A 21,644-nucleotide genomic window follows, 5' to 3' on the forward strand; every position below is an offset into this window, starting at 1 on the left:
TATACTCAAGCCTAGACATTATGACCTTCTGTCTTGGGCAAGTTATATAATCTTTCTGAACTTCAACTTTCTCATTTATAACATGGAAATAATAACAGTATCTGCAGACGAGAGAATTAAAATTAATGCACATAAAACTGTTAGTCCAGAACAGTAAGTGCTCAAAAACCACTACTTACATCAGAGACAAGATAAATGTATTCCCAGACTTGACGCTCAATGCAGAGAAAGGCAGGAGTAAGCTGAGGAAGTGCGCGTGGTGGGACTGAGCTCAAGTCTGCACACAAAGGACTCAGGCGCCTCTCCCACCACCTCTACAACACTCCCAGTCAACAAGAGGACCTTTCTGGGGAACGCGAACCTAAAAAGGAAGGTGCCTACAAACGCTATAACTTGAGGGTTGATAACAAAAAGGCCGGGTGAAGAGAGGGTAAGAGGGTGAGCCAAGACTCACATACACTGAAGTAAGAAGTCATGAGTAAGTTCTCGAAATTAAACTAAGAATATGCATAATACTTTAGAAATATTAAGACAAATATCAAGAGAAACAAACCGGAAGAATGGAAGTACACGGGAAATGGGAGAAAGCTGGAAAACTGGGAAAGGGAAGAAACAAGGGCCCGCCTCTGCAGCGCTTCCAGCACCTCACCACACGACAGACAATCTCACCACACAACAGAACGCTAGGATGACTCCACTTTTCCTTTAGACCCTCCGCAGTTTAGGAACTTTTTGTTTTACAGCAGGCTTGTATTTCTGTTATAATAGAGGGAATTAACAATACATTCTTCAGTTCCAAATTCCGTAAGTTCAAGAACAAGGGATTCTCATACATTCTCACATCTGACAATACTGTTTCTTTCCAAAAGACAGATAGGTCTTAGACTCTTAAATATCATTTTTTCTACCTATCCAGTGGCCCCCATCCAGTGCTTGAATATCTTCTGCAGCAACTGTACGAAGAGACAGCAAGCCCAAGAAGGGCCAGTCCCACTGATAAGTTCTTCCCTGGGCAGCCCACCCCATCTACTGGCACTCTGCTTGGGAGCTCTTCTCTATTCTAAGCTAACATTTGTTTTCCTATAAATTCTATTCACTATCTACAAGTCCTGCTGCTTGCTCTTAGGTCAATTTTTCTGTGTTGCATACGTCAGTTCTTTAATAGTTGAAGACAGCTATTATACCTATCCAAAACTCCTCTTGGTGAAATTTCCTTAGTCCTTAATATGTTCAAGTATTATACAACAATTAATACATAAAGCATATTCTAAATGAGGCTGGATCAAAGAAAAATGCGAAATGTGTATAATTACTGACCTTAACTCTCACGTATCAATATATTTAAGATGCACACATACCAAGTAACACTATACATATGTACACACACACATATATCAACACAGAAAAACATCTACCATACAGTAAGTGGAAGAGGAAGCTATAAAACAATGTTTCCATTAAAAAATACACATTTACTTGTGTGTGTATATTTTTATATATGTGAGAGATACAGATAGATCTTACAGATAAAAGATACATTTCTTTCTCTAATTTGGGCGTCCCTGGGCGCTCAGATGGTAAAGAATCTGCCTGCAGTGCGGGACACCTGGGTTCGATTCCTGGGCTGGGAAGACGCCCCTGGAGGACGGCGTGGCAACCCACTCCAGTATTCTTGCCTGTGGAAACCTCAAGGAGTAGACAAGGGGCTTTCATTTTTTACTCTATATACTCATATATTGTTTGAATGGTTTAAAGTTCTTAATAATCAAGTTTTGTGACAAAAAATCTCCACTAAGGTACCCCACTCACCAAACAAGTACCCATGCGTCTACTGTATGCCAGGCATAAAGCTAGAAGCTGGGAATACAGCAGGAAATCGCAGACAAGGTGCACGTATTCACACCCCTTACCACATTCCAGGGCAGATACTCATGAAATAACCATGTGCAATAAAGTGCAACAGGAGACACAGAACTCTGATTCACTGCATCTCCCTCAAATCCTACACTAACACCTCCATCCCAGCAGCAAACTTAAGGGTCATCAGCTTACCCTCTCTCCTTCACTCACACCCCTTCTCTCATCAACGCCTATGCCCTCTAATTTCTACCGTCTCTCACATCTGTGCCATTCAGCTGCACTCCTGGTGCATCCATCCTCGTCCTCTCTAACCCAGACCACGGCACTCCTCTCTTCGTTTGCCATCCTCTTTCCCACACGCTGCTCTAGAGATCCTTCTAAAATGAAAAGTGCGTCGTGTCACCTTTCTTCCTGCAGAGCTTTAACGGCTGCACAGTACCACCAGGATAAGACCTACGTGCTCCTCGGAGCGCAGTTCACCTCGGCAGCTGCCCTACCACATCTTCCGCAGCACAATCCAGCGATCTGAGCCACTGCAGTTCCTGTTACCATGCTCATACCAAGTGACGTGCTTTGGTCTGTGCAGAGCTGTCTGCCTGGAATACAACTGGGAAACACCCACTCATCTGACAAGTCTAAGGTTGGACATCACCTTATCTTTGAAGCCTTTTCTGACCACTATTCTCCTCCAATACAACTGATTATTTCCTCCTTTGCATTTTTGCCTCCACTAAATTTCAAACGTAGTTCTTATGTAGGACCTACAAACCTTTAGTACTTGTTTTTGTCTCCCCCAGACCCTAACTTTTACCCTAAATGCTTAAAACAATATCTGGCACATAATTCACGTTCAATGTTTGCGGAAGAAATGACTGTATGAGAGAAAAACTTTTATGTGCAAAGACACTGACTAAATAAATACTACATAGCAGAGAAACAAAAAATAATTAAGCAAATTATGGTTTATCTACCAGAAGACACATAGCCATTAAAAAAAGTTTTTGAAGGCTACACAAGCAGGAAAACGTCTGGTGTTAACGAGGAAAAAAGCAAAATATAAAACATGGCACACAAACTTTGCTTTTAAAAAATATATAGTAACAAATCAAAATATTTATAGTAGTTATATCTGGGTGGTAAGACTACGGAAGATAAGCCTTTCTCCTTTGTATTGCATTTGTATTTTCTTTAATTTTCTAATTATTATCTCATAATAAAAAATATGAATAATCTAAGTGGCAGATTGTGATGACAGCTGCACAACTCTGAAAATATAAAAAAGTGAAATGTATGTTTTAGTTGGATGGATGTTACAGCATGTGAATTATACATATCTTAATAAAGCTGATAAAAATGTACGTGTCTACTTAAATCTTTACTGCAAAAACACAATAATAAAAAAGAAATAAAATGCAAAAGAACTAGAAAGGGCTTAAGAAATTATACAGGCCAGTTCTCTCATTTTACATTTCAGAGAAAAGTTCTGGCCAAAGCTGCTAGTTCATTAGTGGCCAATCCTAGACTGGGATTCATGCCTCCTCCCAAACCAGTGCTTTATAATACCACTGCTGCTTATATTTAGGCCAAAGGAAGCATGTTAGCTTAATAAATGTAGACCAGATAAGGTGTTTTTGATCCCAAGCTCATTTAAAAGAAGTGTTGCCCCAAAATAAAATTTTCGGAAAGAAATAGTCCCTGAGAATAAGAATAAAATCAAAGGGAATTTATTTAACACCAGGTTTCAGCTCAATATTTTTGATAGAAAGCCTTAATAACTACAATTCAATGAAGGAACAGGCATGTTTGTGGTCACTACAACTGCTGTAATTCAAGAACAGGACAAGCTGGACACCTGAACTTTCAAGCTCCCCTCCTAACCAAGATCTTTCTGTTCTGAATGAAAAGGTCCGTATCACAAGTAAGCCTGCAGCTGCCATCCGCAAACGTCTCACTTCAGCGCTGCAGCATTCTCGGACAGAGCCCGGCCCTGGCCCATATACTGCAGCGAATTTCTCCCCACAGAAGTGCTCAACAGCAGCATGAGTTCAACCCTTCTACAAGCTAGGAGAAATTCTGTTACTAATGGCCAAATACTCGGAACTTTAAACATTAAAATTTATCTAATGAGACTGGCAATTTATACAGTTACAATTCATCCCAATTTAATTCATATTTAATACATTAAACTTTAAAACTCCTTACCATAAAGAACAGACTGGATGAATGTGTGCACTAATTATTTTAGCAATGCCTCTTGTCAGGAAATCCCAGATGACGATTCGACCATCATTACAGCCAACTGCAAGCAGTGTGCCCCACCTGTTAAAGGTGCAAGTCAGGGCCATGCTGATACAATCCAAAGTCCCATCAGCCTCCTAAAAATTAAAGCGAAGGGAAGAAATAGACAGTGATTCCCAGATATCCAAATCATTTCTTAAAAGCTTCTCCAACATCTATAATACTTTTTTTGAATTTAAACTATGATATATACCAAAATAATCTATGTGTGTTCTTTTATTTATTAAACTAACAAAAATGGAAAAATACTTCTAAAAACTAAAAGAGAATTGTTATAAACAGATGTGACCAATCCTTTATATTACTATGACTTTATACAAATTCTCCAGAAGGCAATTAGGCAAAATAAACCAGGATTCACTAAGAGTCATCTTACTGATCAAGCAGTCAGAGTTCTTGAAATTTTTTCCAAAAAAGATAATCTATTAATAAAACAAAACCCCTAGGAAAATCAAATAAATTTATATTAATATCAAGCCATTTAAAAAATCCAAGTATTACAAAATATTTTTACATTTTAAAAAGGAAAGCACACTTACAGTATACATATCATTATGTAAAAACACTGATCAAAACTATAAAAACACACAAAAAAACACATTTTCATACAGGTGACAGTACGGTTTGTGAACAATGCTTTAATCAAAGTCTTTTTTAAATTTAAAGGGAAATGAACTATAAGATTTACAACACTGAGATTCCCAACCAATATGGACTGTCTACGTTCCACCCTGTTCAAAATTAAACTTCAGTTATTTCTTTAGCAAAAGATCATCACACTTAATGCTTCTATTATCAAAGAAAAAAAAGATGAAAATGTAGTCTTTACTCTACTCAAACATAAAAGCTAGCAAGTTACCATGTTTCTAAAATCACAATATTATACTCTTACCTCTGGATAATTCTGCCCAAAGGACTCTGCAACAAAACAAAGAGAGAGAGTTGATGGAACATGTGCAACGTACCAGGAACCCTACAGCTCCCCGTGTAGAGCGGCCTGCAGAGAGCGGGTGGGGACCTGGGGCTTGTGCAGGGGCTCCCTGAGATCACAATGATTTCCATTATCATACCAGCATGGCACTTGCCTTTTTACTCTCATCATCTCATAAGTTTACAGATAAGTTCTACTGATGCTATTCAAGGTGTGAAACACTGTGAATACAGAATCCAGACAACTTCTATCCAGGCAAACATTAAACAGGATTGTAAGAATGCAAAACAATACCTCTCTTCTCACTGAATATTTTTTGTTTGAAAATAGTTATTTTTCATTAAAATGTTTTTAATGTAAACATGTAATGGTGTGTTTTACAGTTACTTTTATATAACAAACTTTAAAAGCTCAAATCAGTCAAGTTATCTTAAATCTCAACTACTCTCTTAAACCCTTCACTAACAGCAGTCAACCAACAGGATTCATCTCCAGTCCAAACAATAGCACTTAGGCTATAACATAATTTGGCAGTTGGTTAAACACAAAATTCTCTATATTAATTTCTTCAGCAAATAACATTTTGATACACACATCTCTGAATGTCTTTCCTATATTAAATTTGGCATTTACACATTAGTGTAAATTTTTTCTAAAAACTGTTTATTACTCATGTGTAAATGGCAAAATTACATTTGCTGTGGTTTTTCCAGTAGTCATCAACGGAAGTGAGAGCTGCACGAAAAAGAGAGGTGAGTGTCCAAGAACTGATGCTTTTGAACTGTGGTGCTGGAGAAGACCCTTGAGAGTCCCTTGGACTGAAACGAGATCTAACTAGTCAGTCCTAAAGGAAATCAACCCTGAATATTCACTGGAAGGACTGATGCTGAAGCTGAAACTACAATACTTTGGACACCTGATGCGAAGAGCTGACTCATTTGAAAAGACCCTGATGCTGGGAAAGATTGAAGGTGGGAGGAGAAGGAGACGACAGAGGATGGTTGGATGGCATCACAGACTCAATGGACATAAGTCTGAGTAAACTCTGGGAGTTGGTGATGGACAGGGAGGCGTGACGTGCTGCGGTTCATGGGGTCGCAAAGAGCCAGACGTGACTGAGCTGAACTGAATAACATTTTGAGCTACAGTATGATGATACTGCTTGTCAGAAGTTTGTTTAATGCAGCAACATCTTTATCAATATTTACTTATTACCTAAATATTTTATTACAGTGATATTTAAACTATACTCTTAGAACTACAGCTCCAAGAAAGCTGTTTACATTTAGGATATCCAAGTAAGATTCCATTAAAAAAAAAAAAAAGACTACTATTTTTAGTTTTTGACCATATCATCCAGCAATTTCACTCCTGAGTATATATTTGAAGAAAATGAAAACACTAACTCAAAAAGATTCATGCAACCTAATGTTCATAGCAGCATTATTTATAATAGTCAAGATAACAGAAGCAACCTATCTGCCCATCAACAGATGAACATGTAAAGAAGCTACGGCAAGTGTGCATATATATGGATGTGTGTGTGTATGTATATACATATATATTTATATAACTAATAATATATTTCTCAGGCATAAAAAAGAATGAGATGCTGCCATTTGTTACCAGTGGAGAGAGGGACAGAGGACAGGGAGAGAGGTACAGACTATTATGCATAAAATAAACAAACTCTAAGGATATATTGTACAGCATGGGGAATATAACCAATACTTTATAATAACTTTAAATGGAGTATAATCTATAAAAATATTGAATCACTATGTCGTACACCTGAAACTCATGTTGTAAATCAACTGTACTTCAATTTTTTAAAAAAGACGTCTGATTTTTGAATATCTGAAAATAAATTTTATTACATTTTATCCTTTATAAAAATTAATAGAAATCTAAACAATGAAAAGATTAGAACTAGTCAAAAGAAATCAGGCCTTAAAATTAAGAAAACTAAAAGACGAGTACGAAGCTGAACAACTGGCCCCTGCCAAGAAAGGCGATCATTTTATCTAATACTTTAGTGTGATTGCATTCAAATATTACAGACAACAATGAAATGAAAAGCTGAAACCAGATCAAGATAGGCTTTTTTTGAAAAAATCTTTTTAAAATTACTGAAGTAATACATGTAAGTAATACAAATATGTGTAATTAAAAAATGATGGTTTCCTCCTTGCAACCCCCCAATTCAATTCCTGGGTCAGGGAGATCTGCTGGAGAAGGGATAGGCTACCCACTCCAGTATTCTTGGGCTTCCCTTGTGGCTCAGCTGGCAAAGAATCTGCCTGCAATGCGGGAGACATGGGTTTGATCTCTGGGTTGGGAAGATCCCCTGGAGAAGGGAATGGGTACCCACTCCAGTATTCTGGCCTGGAGAATTCCATGGAGTCACAAAGAGTCGGACACGACTGAGTGACTTTCATTCCCACTCACCAAGGTAAAAGCTTCCATATATTTCTGTATGCTTATAGAAATATTAACATATTTAAGGTTTGTTTCCTAAATAAAATACTATTAGGTTGGTGCAAAAGTAACTGCAGTTTAGAATTGCTGAACCTTGCATTTGATACTGGAATACATTCTTAAATATGGTTATGTTATACATCATTTTAATGCACATTTCTTGTTTTGTTTGTTGCTAATGACTTATCACTTGCTGTTTATATTTAGTTTAAACTTGGGAAATGATGCTAGACAAAAAGTAAATTCTAGCAATTTTCTCATTCAAGTTCATAAAGCAGCAAAGACAACTCACAACATGGTGCTTTAAGAAGTTTTGCAAAGGAAGATGAGAGCCTTGAAGATGAGGAGCACAGTGGCGGGCCACTGGAAGCTGACAAGCACCGATTCAGAGGATCATCGAAGCTGAAGTTGCCAAAGAGCTTGACAATGACAGTCGTCCAGCATTTGAAGTGAATAGGAAGGATAAAACGGCTTGACAAGCTTCTTGCAGCCTCATAAGAGGACTGCAAATAAAATACAATCACTTTGCTGTCTTCTCTTACTCTACACAACAACAGATCATTTCTCAAACTGTGATGTGCGATAAAAAGTGGATTTCATAGGACAACGGGCAACGGTCAGGCTGGACTGGGAAGCAGCTCCAAAGCACTTCCCAAGGCCAACCTGCACCCAAAGAGGTCATGGCCGCTGTCTGGTTGTCTCCTGCCCCTCTGATCCACTGCAGCTTTCTGAATCCTGGGGAAGCCATGACATCTGAGAAGTGTGCTCAGCAAATCCACGAGACGCACCAGACACCCCAAGCTGGAAGCTGGCACTGGTCAACAGAAAGGACCCCATTCTTCTCCGTGACAAGGCTTGATCACACATCACACAACCAACGCTTCAAAAGCTGAATGAATTGGGCTACAAAGCTTTGCCTCATCACTCATATTCACCAACTTCCCACCAACCCACTACCACTTCTGCAAGTATCTGAACAACTTTTTGCAGGGAAAACACTTCCACAACCAGCAGGAGGCAGAAAAAGCTTTCCAAGAGTCCATCAAATACCAAAGCATGGATTTTTATGCCACAGGAATAAACAATCTTATTTGTCATTGGCAAAACTGTGATTGTAATGATTCCTAGTTTGATTAGTAAAGACGTATTTGAGCCTAGTTACAATGATTTAAACTTCATGGTCAGAAATCGCAATTACATTTGTACCAACCTAACACACATATTATATTAATATGCATTATGAACAAGAGAAAACTTTACACATGGACATCACCAGATGGCCAACACCGAAATCAGATTAATTATATTCTTTGCAGCCAAAGATGGAGAAGCTCTATACATTCAGCAAAAACAAGACCGGGAACTGACTGTGGCTCAGATCATGAACTCCTTATTGCCAAATTCAGCCTTAAATTGGAGAAAGTGGGGAAAACCACTAAACCATTCAGGTTTGACCTAAATCAGATCCTTTATGATTATACAGTGGAAGTGAGAAATGGATTTAAGGGACTAGATCTGATAGACAGAGTGCCTGATGAACTATGGACAGAGGTTCGTGACACTGTACAGGAGACCGATCAAAACCATCCCCATGGAAAAGAAATGCAAAAAAGCAAAATGGCTGTCTGAGGAGGCCTTACAAATAGCTGTGAAAGAAGAGAAGCAAAAAGCAAAGGAGAAATGGAAACATCTACCAATTTGAATGCACAGTTCCAAAGAATAGCAAGGAGAGATAAGAAAGGCTTCCTCAGTGATCAATGCAAAGAAATAGAGGAAAACAATAGAACGGGAAAGACTAGAGATCTCTTCAAGAAAATCAGAGATACCAAGGGAACATTTCATGCACAGATGGGCTCGATAAAGGACAGAAATGGTATGGAACTAACAGAAGCAGAAGATATTAAGAGGTGGCAAGAATACACAGAGCTGTACAAAAAAGATCTTCACGACTCAGATAATCACGATGGTGTGATCACTACCTAGAGCCAGACATCCTGGAATGTGAAGTCAAGTGGGCCTTAGAAAGCATCCCTGCAAACAAAGCTAGTGGAGGTGATGGAATTCCAGTTGAGCTATTTCAAATCCTGGAAGATGATTCTGTGAAAGTGCTGCACTCAATATGCCAGCAACTTTGGAAAACTCAGCAGTGGCCACAGGACTGGAAAAGGTCAGTTTTCATTCCAATCCCAAAGAAAGGCAATGCCAAAGAATGCTCAAACTGCCACACAATTGCACTCATCTCACATGCTAGTAAAGTAATGCTCAAAATTCTTCAAGCCAGGCTTCAGCAATACATGAACTGTGAACTTCTTGATGTTCAAGCTGGTTTTAGAAAAGGCAGAGGAACCAGAGATCAAATTGCCAACATCCACTGGATCATGGAAAAAGCAAGAGAGTTCCCGAAAAACATCTATTTCTGCTTTATTGACTATGCCAAAGCCTTTGACTGTGTGGATCACAATAAACTGTGGAAAATCCTGAAAGAGAAGGGAATATCAGACCACCTGACCTGCCTCTTGAGAAACCTGTATGCAGGTCAGGTAGCAACAGTTAGAACTGGACACGGAACAATAGACTGGTTCCAAATAGGAAAAGGTGTACATCAAGGCTGTATATTGTCACCCTGCTTATTTAACTTATATGCAGAGTACATTATGAGAAACGCTGGGCTGGAAGAAGCACAAGCTGGAATCAAGATTGCTGGGAGAAATATCAATAATCTCAGATATGCAGATGACACCACCCTTATGGCAGAAAGTGAAGAGGAACTGAAAAGCCTCTTGATGAAAGTGAAAGAGGAGAGTGAAAAAGTTGGCTTAAAGCTCAACATTCAGAAAACAAAGATCATGGAATCTGGTCCCATCACTTCATGGGAAACAGATGGGCAAACAGTGGGAACAGTGTCAGACTTTATTTTGGGGGGCTCCAAAATTACTGCAGATAGTGACTGCAGCCATGAAATTAAAAGAACCTGACTCCTTGGAAGGAAAGTTATGACCAACCTAGACAGCACATTAAAAAGCAGAGACATTACTTTGCCGACTAAGGTCCGTCTAGTCAAGGCTATGGTTTTCCAGTGGTCATGTATGGATATGAGAGTTGGACTGTGAAGAAAGCTGAGCGCCGAAGAATTGATGCTTTTGAACTGTGGTGTTGGAGAGGACTCTTCAGAGTCCCCTGGATTGTAAGGAGATCCAACCAGACCATCCTAAAGGTAATCAGTCCTGGGTGGTCACTGGAAGGTCTAATGTTGAAGCTGAAATTCCAGTACTTTGGCCACCTCATGCGAAGAGCTGACTCACTGGAAAAGACTCTGATGCTGGGAAAGATTGAGGGCAGGAGAAGGGGATGACAGAGGATGAGATGGTTGGATGGCAAAACTGACTCGATGGACATGAGTCTGAACAAGCTCTAGGAGTTGGTGACGGACAGGGAGGCCTGGCATGCTGCAGCTCATGGAGTTGCAAAGAATCCGACAAGACTGAGCGACTGAACTGAACTGATGAACAAAATATCCTATATATCTTTCCAAAGCAATAACAGAGATCTGTATTCACATGATTAAGAGAAAAAAGGAATAGTCATTTAAAAATTAAAAACAACACAGAAAACCACAATCTTCAAATATGAAGCCCTCAGGAAGGAGCAGAGCATAACTGGCTGTGTTCAGAGAAAGGAAAGCCATATTCAAGATTCTGAAAGGACTTCCCTTGGGGTCCTGTGATGCTGACTCAGCGCTTCCACTGCAGGGGGCATAGATCCCTCCCCTGGTCCTGGAACTGACATCCTGAAAGCCATGCAGCGTGGTCAGAAACAACAAAAAGACTCTGAGAGAATCCAGAATCCTCGGGCCATCTTAATGTATGATTATGCTTCAGCACAGACGACTCCTGATTTTCTACTTTTGTTTTATGCACTGGATGGTTTTTTCCCCGCTTTTTTTGAAGGTCTGTGCGCTAAGTCACTTCAGTCATATCCAACTCTTTGCGACTCTGTGGACCGCAGCCCACGATGCTCCTCTCGTCCGTGGGATTCTCCAGGCAAGAAGACTGGATCCGTCTCCAGGGGATCTTCCCAGCCCAGGGATAAAACTGCATTGGCAGGCAGGTTCTTCACTACTAGCACTACCTGGGAAGCCTTTTTGAGGGTCATCCTAGTTAACAGGATAACAAGGCATCTAAAGGAACACAAAGAGAAAGTGATATATAAAAACACTAAGTTCATCTGAGCCATTCTGGGGGAGGAGCCTGAGCAAGAATTTGTCAAGCAGGGTTATGGCAGCACAAAGCCACTTCCCCAGAGGTTTAAGGCAATTTTTACATTCTCCATCTCTCACCATCTAACATTTAACATTCTGTTCTGATTAGATTCTTGGGCTTGGTTTTAAAAACTATGGAGTGGAGGAAAAAAGATGCCCAAATATAGCTGCCAAGGAGAAATAAACCCTAGTCGGATTTAACTTCATAATATACTTGATAATTCAAAAAACATGAATGACTCTCACAACAAAAGACATATTTCCAAAACTGATTACAGAAGAAAAATTCTTGACTGGATCAATGAGGAAAGAACACACCTAAATGTTGTTAAAGACCTGTCCTTAAAATAAAAAGTTTTTCAATGTTTAATATTAAGAAAAGGACAGCAGGCCCATATGTTTAGGAGCCATATGGTTTTTTTAATGGTTTATTCCTCCTAAATCTCAAGGCACAAATAATTATAATGTTATTCAAGCTATTTCTAAGCAGAAAAAATACAGAGTAGTGTCTTACAAAACCAACACAACTAATAACAAAATCTGATAGAGACGGGTGAAAAAGAAAACAAGTCTCTTTCACTTAAGAACATAAAGGGTACAAGGTTTATGAATTACCTATAAATTCTACAGAAAAGTAATTTCTAGCAACGTAAATAACTATAATCAAATTCTAAACACAAAAAATCTGGAGTTTATTATTCTACCGTATAAGAAGGCATAATGGTACACAGCAAGGGGAGCGGGGCCGGGGAGGAACAGGCCCATCAAACTCACTCCAAAGGAACAGCAGCAGCACAACGCCTTCGAACGTATGTCCCTGGTCAAGAATGTCTAAGTCAGGGGGAGGAACAGGCCTACCCAAACTCACTCCAAAGGAACAGCAGCAGCACAACGCGGTCGAATGTATGTCCCTGGTCAAGAATGTCTAAGTCGGGGGAGGAACAGGCCCACCCAAACTCACTCCAAAGGAACAGCAGCAGCGCAATGCATTCGAATGTATATCCTTTGTCAAGAATGTCTAAGTCATACAGTCCTATGAGTAGATACTGAAAAACAAATTTGCTAAAACTCAATAGCTCATTCTAATAATAGCCAATGGAATAAGAAAATGAAACAATTGGTTTAAACATTAATATAGGAAATAACACTATTTCTCTTTTCTGGCATCACTATCTAAAAAACAGAAGAAATGTTAATTTTTAAAAAAACCACCAAATTAGTAAGAAAATAAGGCAAAGTGGTTTTATATCAGGAAAACATTCAAACGTTAATAGCTTTTCTCTACATTGGCAATTAATATCCAGAAATGAAAATGAAGGGGGAAATTCCATTCACAGTGGTTACAAACATAAATATTTAAGGGAAAATGTAATCCGACATACCATATATAAAGAAGAAAACTATAAAATCTTAGTTAAGACTGTAAAATATGAATAAGTGAAAAGGCAATCTACAATGCATTCTGGGACAGAAAAGCTTTGGCTTTCTCCAAAAACTAATAAATTTTATGCAATTCCAGATGGATTAAAGACAAATGTAGAAGGAATTCTAAATGAATTGCAAGGCTGCTGGTATATGATAAAAATGACATTTCAATTTAGTGGAGAATTTATTTTATATGGATGGACAACTAACTATCCATCTGAGAGAAAAAACAGCTCCGATTCCTCTCTCATATCACATATAAAAATAAATTTCAGGTAAATTAGTGATTTCTAAAATCATAAATCTTAGAAAAACATTTGAGAGATTCCATGTATAATATAGGGTGGGGAAGACCTTAACAAAATTAGAAAACCAAAAGAAAGAGAGAAATACATCTGATTATATAAAAACTGGAACATTTTACACGGCACAAGTTTCCATAAACAAAAGATTTACAAAAACTGGCAATGTAGATGACGGACAAGAGTTGGTATCTATACTATAAAGCAAGTCTATACAACAATAAGGAAAAACAATCAGAAAAAAGGCTAAAGGATATGAATAAACAAGAAGAAATAAGAAGGCCTCTAAACAAAGGAAAACATCAAGTTCAGAGAAGTGTAAATCAAGTGAAAAATGAGGTGCCACTTTCATCCGTCAGACGGGAAAATTTAGAGACAGAACACTTGCTGGGGGCGGAAATGTGAATAAAGGAATATTTTCAGTCACCGTCTATATAAAAATGGGAATTGTTACAGCCATTTGGAAAAGGACTCTGACAGCATCTATTAAAAGCAAAAATATCCCTCATCTCAATAATCCTACAACTGGAAACCGAAATACAACAATGGTACATAAGGACAAGGGTTTTTAAAGTATTGCTCTTGATTGCAAAAAAAAAAAAAAAAAACCCCAAAAACCAACTCCTGCCCGCCAACTGGAGACAAGGCAAACGCGTTATCATTACTGGAATGAATGAGCTGCTGTACTCAAAGGCGGACTGCTGTCGCGCCGTCACTAAGTCGTGCCCAACTCTTTTGTGACCCACCAGGCTCCTCGGTCCATCGGACTTCCCAGGCAAATATGGATAAATTACACTAATTCTCTTGAAAACTTTGATTTGTGCTACTGAAGGGAAAAAAGACACAAAGTATATATAATTCAATCTCATTTTTCTGTTAACATGTGTATATACACACATACGAACAGGCAGAGAGAAAAATATGGAAGGAGATACATGGGATTATCAACAAAGGAAGGAGGAGGCAGGGGGAAAAAAGACCACCTATAAAAAAATAAACATTTATCGTGCATCCTCTGGTGGCTCAGGAGTTAGGACTCCACACCTCACGCAGAGGACATAAGCTCAATCCCTGGCCGGGAATGAGGATCTGGCATGCCATGGCAAACAAAGACATGAGCAAATAAATAAGCACTTATAGTTAAAATTCTGTACCATGGGCGTGTATCTAACACGAATGCATTAGAAACCATTAGCTCTGTCACCTCCTAACGTGTAGGAACAGGCTTCCCAGGTGGGTCAGTGTTAAAGAGTCTGCCTGCAAATGCAGGGGACGTGCATTTGATCGCTGGGTTGGAAAGATCCCCCAGAGAAGGAAATGGCGACCCTTCCAGTACTCTGGCCTGGAGAATCCCATGGACGGAGGAGCCTGGTGGGCTACAGGCGATGGGGTCGCAGAGGCAGAAATGATTCAGCGGCTAAACACGACAACTGCCTGCACTGCTGTGACAAATACTCACCGTACATGCTAATTTGGGAAGCATAAAGAAACTGAATGAGTTTTCTGGACGTGAGCTCATGCTGGCTTATCATTTCTTTCAAGTGCTCACCTTGCGTTTGTCATTAGCAGCTACCCTTACTAAATGCTTGGCGGTCAGACTCTGCTAAGATTTTCTGTGTGCTGTCTCACTCAATCCTCTCCACTCACTATTAGGCGAGTACTATCATAATCCATTTCACAGTCAGATTAACACTGGCAAAACTGGAACCTGGCCAAGAAACCTGGTGCACTATAACCTAGAAACTTACCCAAATTTGACCTCAAGGTTACTAGTCTATGATTTCCAAACCTCACCTGTCCTTTATTACAAAGTCAGAATTTTGCCCATCTCCTTTATTTCCGCATGTCTTTTCTCTCCCCAAGACACAAAGATCCTCAACATTATTTCACATGCAAGTTCCTCCAAGGCCAAGGAATGTAATTCAACCAAGAGCAGTGAGCTAAGTGACCTACCGAAATCTCTCCCTATGAAGGACTTTCCTTTGCAATGTCCAGTGATCGCTTTATTTGCCCTGCTGCCCCCCATTCTCCTTGCCTTCACACTCCACATAATGAAGCCGCCTCATTTGTACAGTACTGGCCTTTGATCACATTAGCTTTCCTGAAACTTCTTTTTAAATTATTACCTACAGTTCTTCTTTTTTTGATGTGGACCATTGTTTCTGTTTGGTTTTTCGGGCCAGAGGCATGTGGAATCTCAGCTCCCTGACCAGGGATTGAACCTGTAACCCCTGCACTGGAAGGTGAGGTCTTAACCACTGGATCACCAAGGAAGTCCCTCCTGGCATGATTCTTAAAAGCTGGTGCCAAGCAACTGTATGCCAATAATTTAAAAATAAAGCTGGTGTCACCCTCATACACTCACTTTCAGCAACACAACCTTCTCTTTTTGAGAATCTGAGTTTAGACTGCTTTCAGTGTGAGCACACCAGTTCCCACAGGGGCCTCCTCTTTTTTTTCTAGTTACAATCCTTTCTCCAAACTGCCTTTTTGCTTTCTAGGTCTTTAGAGACTTCTTTCTCCCAGCCTGATGACACGGAATAATACCTACTCCCTAAATTGCTGAACATCTTTCTCTTTAGAAAACTTGGTAGCAGGAACTCTAAAATTTCGTGGTCCTTTTCCCCCACTGGAAGTATTTTTGAGTTGCCACCTAATTCTTTTCTACTCTAAGTTAGGTCCAGAGTAGCAGTTTCCATTCCACTTCCTCAATCTAACAGGTGATGACAAGAGTCAGCACCATTTCTTTCTAGAGAAATGCAACTTGCAGGTGGCTAAATAACTGATACCGCAAGCTAATCTGGCACCACCGCTGCTGTAATTACATTTCCCTGGCTCCAGTCTGGCCTCCATTATCAATCCTTAACACAGCTGCTACAGGCAGCCTGTTTTCTAAGACCCAAATCTCACCACATCACTTACCTGCTCAAAAATCTCCCCTGCTAAAATAAACAATATACTAAAATCCTAAGCACAATTTTAGAAGGCAATAATCTGGCCCCTACCAGTATTTACCATTTTATCTGTGACTAACTCCCCATTAGCACCTGGGCAGAATCTTGCATAATCCACCCTAAGCACCAGCTGTAAGCTACCAGCATGTGAGTATTCACCACATGTCCATGCCTCAAGCTTGCCCCCACTGTTCTCTGCACCAGTCATCACCTTCATCATCTTTTCCCTTTGGAAAAATCCTAGTCCATCTTTACTGTGACTTAAATAACGCTTCTGCTATAAAATCATCCCAAAATTCCACTGCTGCCCCAACAACGCAGAATTAACTGCTCTTTCAGCTGGATTCCCATAATGGATTCCTACCCTTTATTGTGGTTCCTTATCATGCTGCTAACTGCTAAGTCACTTCAGTCGTGTCCGACTCTGTGCAACCCCATAGATGGCAGCCCACCAGGATCCCCCGTCCCTGGGATTCTCCAGGCAAGAACACTGGAGTGGGCTGCCATTTCCTTCTCCAATGTATGAAAGTGAAAAGTGAAAGTGAAGTTGTTCAGTCGTGTCCGACTCTTAGCGACCCCATGGACTGCAGCCTACCAGGCTCCTCCATCCATGGGATTTTCCAGGCAAGAGTACTGGAGTGGGGTGCCATTGCCTTCTCCTTCCTTATCATAGTCATTGGTTTACATCCCTCTCCTCCTGCGTCTGCCTTAGTCGCTCAGTCGTGTCCAGCTGTTTGTGATCCTATGGCCTGCGGCCCAGCAGGCTTCTCTGTCCATGGACTTCTCCAGGCAAGAATACTGAAGTGGATTGCCATTCCCTTCTCCACAGAATCTCCCTAACCCAGGGACTGAACCCTGGTCTCCTGCATCACAGGCTGACTCTATACCGTGTGAGCTACAAGTCCTCTCCTCCTAGTTCTACGTATCTATCCAGGGCAGAAACTGTATCTTACTTCAGGGTTTATCAAACATTAGGACCCAATCCACCACAAATGGATAAATTACTCAGTGAGCCACACAAGTTCTTTAATAGATTAGAACAGAAGATACCAGAGGCAGTGGAGCTGCTCAGTGGAGCAAAACAACAATCAGCATCATTTTGAGAAACTTAGTTACATGTATATATAATGGGTTATGACAAAATATATTTCTTACTGTGAGCTGACTTAAGTTTGAAAAACTCTTACTTAAATTTTATCTCCAGCGCATACTGCCTAATACACTGTAAGGCCTCAGTGGCTAAGACTCAGTGCACCCAATGCAGGGGGGCTGGGTTTGAACCCTGCCCAGGAAACTAGATCCCACACGCTGCCACTAAGACCCAGCAGAGCCCAATAAATAAATAAATTCTTTTTAAAGAAAGACAGTGGTTGCAGAGGTGAAAGTGTTTGAGAGTCCATATTAAGAACACACTATCATTCCTTTCCTTTACCTGGCCAGACATGCTTCAGTATGCTCCCACAGTCACATCACTTCTGTTCCTTTCCCCTTTTTATCTGCAATAATTAACTTTCTCACTGTAAAAAATTCAGTCATTCCCATAGAGAATTATATCTTTTGAGTCCAGTCAGTCTTTTAAACTTTCCAATGCTGACGTTCCTTGCTAAGTTTTACCTGCACGAAACTTCTGTACCATACATGAAAACTCCGTCCTATGACTCTGCTCTCTTTCAAGGTACGTGCCTATTACTTCTCCATCCCCAAGTTTTTAAAAACAAGAATCAACTCTGCCTCCAGTCCATCTCCCACATCTTCCTAAATTGTAATTAGTTTCTGTTCAAGTTGCTAAGGAGTCCCAAGTTGCCCAAAAAGTGAGTAGCCCTTTCTCAGCTCTGAGCCTCAATTGCTCCACAATTGCTTCTGTGGAAGATGCCACACTAACCCATATTCTTTTACCTCTAATGAATACATTTATGAAAAGCACTTGAAATGAGGCCGAGCTCACAGTAAGCAGTATGTATGTAACTGTTAGCTGATATATTATCATTTATTCCTCCTCTTATCCTTGAGATATTGATTACCATCCAAGAATCTGTCCTCCGCAGTTTCCTTTTCTTCCCCTCCCACTTTCTCCCTGGGTCTTATCATCTACCCACAAGGTTTTGATTGGCTTATCTGTAGGAGTATTGACACCACCCTTATGGCACAAAGTGAAGAGGAAATAAAAAGGCTCTTGATGAAAGTGGAGGAGAAAAAGTTGGCTTAAAGCTCAACATTCAGAAAACGAAGATCATGGCATCTGGTCCCATCACTTCATGGGAAATAGATGGGGAAACAGTGGAAACAGTGTCAGACTTTATTTTTTGGGGCTCCAAAATCACTGCGGATGGTGACTGCAGCCATGAAATTAAAAAATGCTTACTCCTTGGAAGGAAAGTTATGACCAACCTAGATAGCATATTTAAAAACAGAGACATTACTTTGCCAACAAAGGTCCGTCTAGTCAAGGCTATGGTTTTTCCTGTGGTCATGTATGGATGTACAAGTTGGACTGTGAAGAAAGCTGAGCGCTGAAGAATTGATGCTTTTGAACTGCGGTGTTGGAGAAGACTCTGGACAGTCCTTTGGACTGCAAGGAGATCCAACCAGTCCATCCTAAAGGAGATCAGCCCTGGGTGTTCTTTGGAAGGACTGATGCTAAAGCTGAAACTCCAAATACTTTGGCCATCTCATGCGAAGAGTTGACTCACTGGAAAAGATTGATGCTGGGGGGGATTGGGGGCAGGAGGAGAAGGGGACGACAGAGGATGAGATGGCTGGATGGCATCACCGACTCGATGGACATGAGTTCGGGTGAACTCTGGGAGTTGGTGATGGACAGGGAGGTCTGGTATGCTGTGATTCATGGGGTCGCAAAGAGTTGGACACGACTGAGCGACTGAACTGACCTGAGGAGTATTATAAATCTGTCTCATAAATACAAACCTCTCTCCTAAATCCCAGGTCAACACTTGACATACCCAATGTTAATTGTCTTTTCCAGATATTCTTAAATGTTTATGAATAGCACCACTATCAATTCCCATTATTTTTCACTTCACTCTTCTTACCACCAGCACCACCACCACCACCACCACGATACGCAATCAATTTTCAAACTGTCAACTCTACATTCTCTGAGTCTTTTCTTCCCATTTTCTGGTTCAGATCTTCTATATCCCTGATCTACTCTAGCCCTCCAAGCTGGTTTCACAACTTCCAAGACTTCCACCCCATACTGTTGTCAGATAAATCCTTTAAAAAAAAAAAAATCACAGGTCTGACTAAGTTACTTAGCAGGTGAAAACCTTTTAATGCATCTGCTCTACTTTCCTTGAAAAGCAACACTTCTCAGCTGGGCATTCAAGAGCCTCCAAAGACCAGACAGCAACAACCCTGTCTCTTCACCTTCTCACGTTATTCACAGTCCCCACAACCTGGCCAAGCAGGAAAATACCTTTAGGATTCATTTCACTAACACCTTAGCTCAAACATATTCCTAAGAAGCATTCCTCCCAATATTTTCAACATTTTGCCAGTCTTAAATATCCACTCAAAACTCCAAATCCTCCACAGGTTTTGTTTTTCTTTCTGGATTACCTTTCTTGCTCTGCCCCAAAGATATTCACTCCCCTCTTTTAGATGTTCTTAGCCCTTTGCTGCTGTTGTTTAGTGGCCAGTCGTGTCTGACTCATGATCCCATGGATTGGCATTTCCCAGGCAAGAATACTGAAGTGAGTTGTCATTTCCTTCTCCAGGGGATCTGCCCTACCCAGGGATCGAACCTGAGTCTTCTGCACTGCAGGCGGATTCTTTACCACTCAGCCACCAGGGAAGCCCTTAAAAGCAAAAAGCATTCCTTAAAAAGTTTTACAGTCCTTAGGACTGTCAGTGTACCTTCTGAATTTAATTTTTTAAAAAACAAACAGAGCAAGTCACTTAGAAGTTCTTGAAAACCTGACATCCTTAGGCTATGATGCCAAACGTTATCTAATGAAAACCCAGAAAGACCTACAGTTTATGAACAGATTGAGAGAAGAAATGAATCAGAAAGAGTGACAAAAGAAAACGGCCTTCCAGCTCACTGCTCAGTGTTTTACACAGCGTCCCTGGTAAGTAACATAAACAGAAAGTCAAGACAGCTGGACTTCAGTGCCAACTGTGCGACTTACTTGCTTAGCGCCTTCAGGTCAGCAGCCTCTGAGAGTTTTTCATTTACTCAACGAGGCACTGCTGCTGGAAGACACACAAGTTCCTCTCCTTAAGCACCCATGTTTCACCAAACCCTGGCAAGTGCTCAGAGCCTCACCTCCCTTCCCAGGTTCCCGCCCCAACGTACTCTGGTCCTGCTCTGGGCTCCTGCAGCACCTGGGATCCCTGTATTCGAAAGTAACTCGCAAACTACCTGTCCCTGTCGTTCCACCACTGAACTGCAAAGCGCGCTCGAGGAGAGCGACGCACTCCGCTCTGGCAGAAGCCCGGCTTCCCGCTCCAGTCGCCGGTCCAGACCGAGGCGCCCACAGATCCGTCCAGAGCCGGGTCCCTGAGGCTGCAGGCGCGTCCCCTCCGCCTGGGCCCCTCCTTTCCAGGACCGAAGCTTCCCCAGGACCCAGCCACAGCCCTCCTCACCCAGCAACTCGAGGTTCATGCCTGAGGACTCCGGCCGCCCGGCCTCGGCTCAGCGACAACACCCACGCCCGCGCCCGCCCGCGAAGCCCGCGTCCGAGTGGGGGGCGCCGCAGAGCGCCGGCGCAGGCCCCGGAGACTCCCTGCCTCAGAAGACCCCGCGGCTTCCGCCGCTTGCCCTCGCTTCCGCCTTCGTTTCCGGCGGGCTGTCCACGAATATGCCTAACCAAAAAGAAGACGGACCGCCCTCGGAACCACTTCACTGTGGTATTTTTTTAAGGAACGAAAATGCTGTCGTCACTCGGTTTTTTCCGCGTGCCAGAATTTGGGGCTGTCCCCCCGAGGCTCGAGGTACGTGAGTTAGAGGGTTCAGGCACTGACTTAGACGACTCACCCGCCCTTGCTGTGTGCTCCGCGCGCCGTCCCGGCGGGGTGCCTCGGCCGCGGCTGAAAGGTTCCGGCTGGGCGCCGCTGAAGTAAAGGAGCCCGCGGGACAGGTCGGTCCCAGAGCTTGCTGTGGGTCTCTCGGCGGT

The 21,644-nt window shown here is 41.4% G+C and overlaps 1 protein-coding gene across 2 annotated transcripts in view; it reads right to left on the reverse strand.

Moving 5' to 3' along the window:
* The window catches only part of RBBP5 (RB binding protein 5, histone lysine methyltransferase complex subunit), a 39,466-nt gene extending 18,212 nt beyond the window's left edge, over window positions 1-21,254 (reverse strand). For both annotated transcript variants that reach the window (XM_052653472.1, XM_052653471.1), the window contains exons 1-3: window positions 21,115-21,254; window positions 5,051-5,076; window positions 4,063-4,235 (exon numbers count right to left, since the gene is read on the reverse strand). In XM_052653472.1, the coding sequence (XP_052509432.1) occupies window positions 4,063-4,235; window positions 5,051-5,076; window positions 21,115-21,133 (218 nt within the window). In that variant the 5' untranslated portion in view covers window positions 21,134-21,254. The remainder of the gene's footprint in view (window positions 1-4,062; window positions 4,236-5,050; window positions 5,077-21,114) is intronic.
* Between the last annotated feature and the right edge of the window lie 390 nt (window positions 21,255-21,644).

This window comes from Budorcas taxicolor, chromosome 16 (assembly GCF_023091745.1).
Source record: "Budorcas taxicolor isolate Tak-1 chromosome 16, Takin1.1, whole genome shotgun sequence".
NCBI classification, from domain to species: domain Eukaryota; kingdom Metazoa; phylum Chordata; class Mammalia; order Artiodactyla; family Bovidae; genus Budorcas; species Budorcas taxicolor.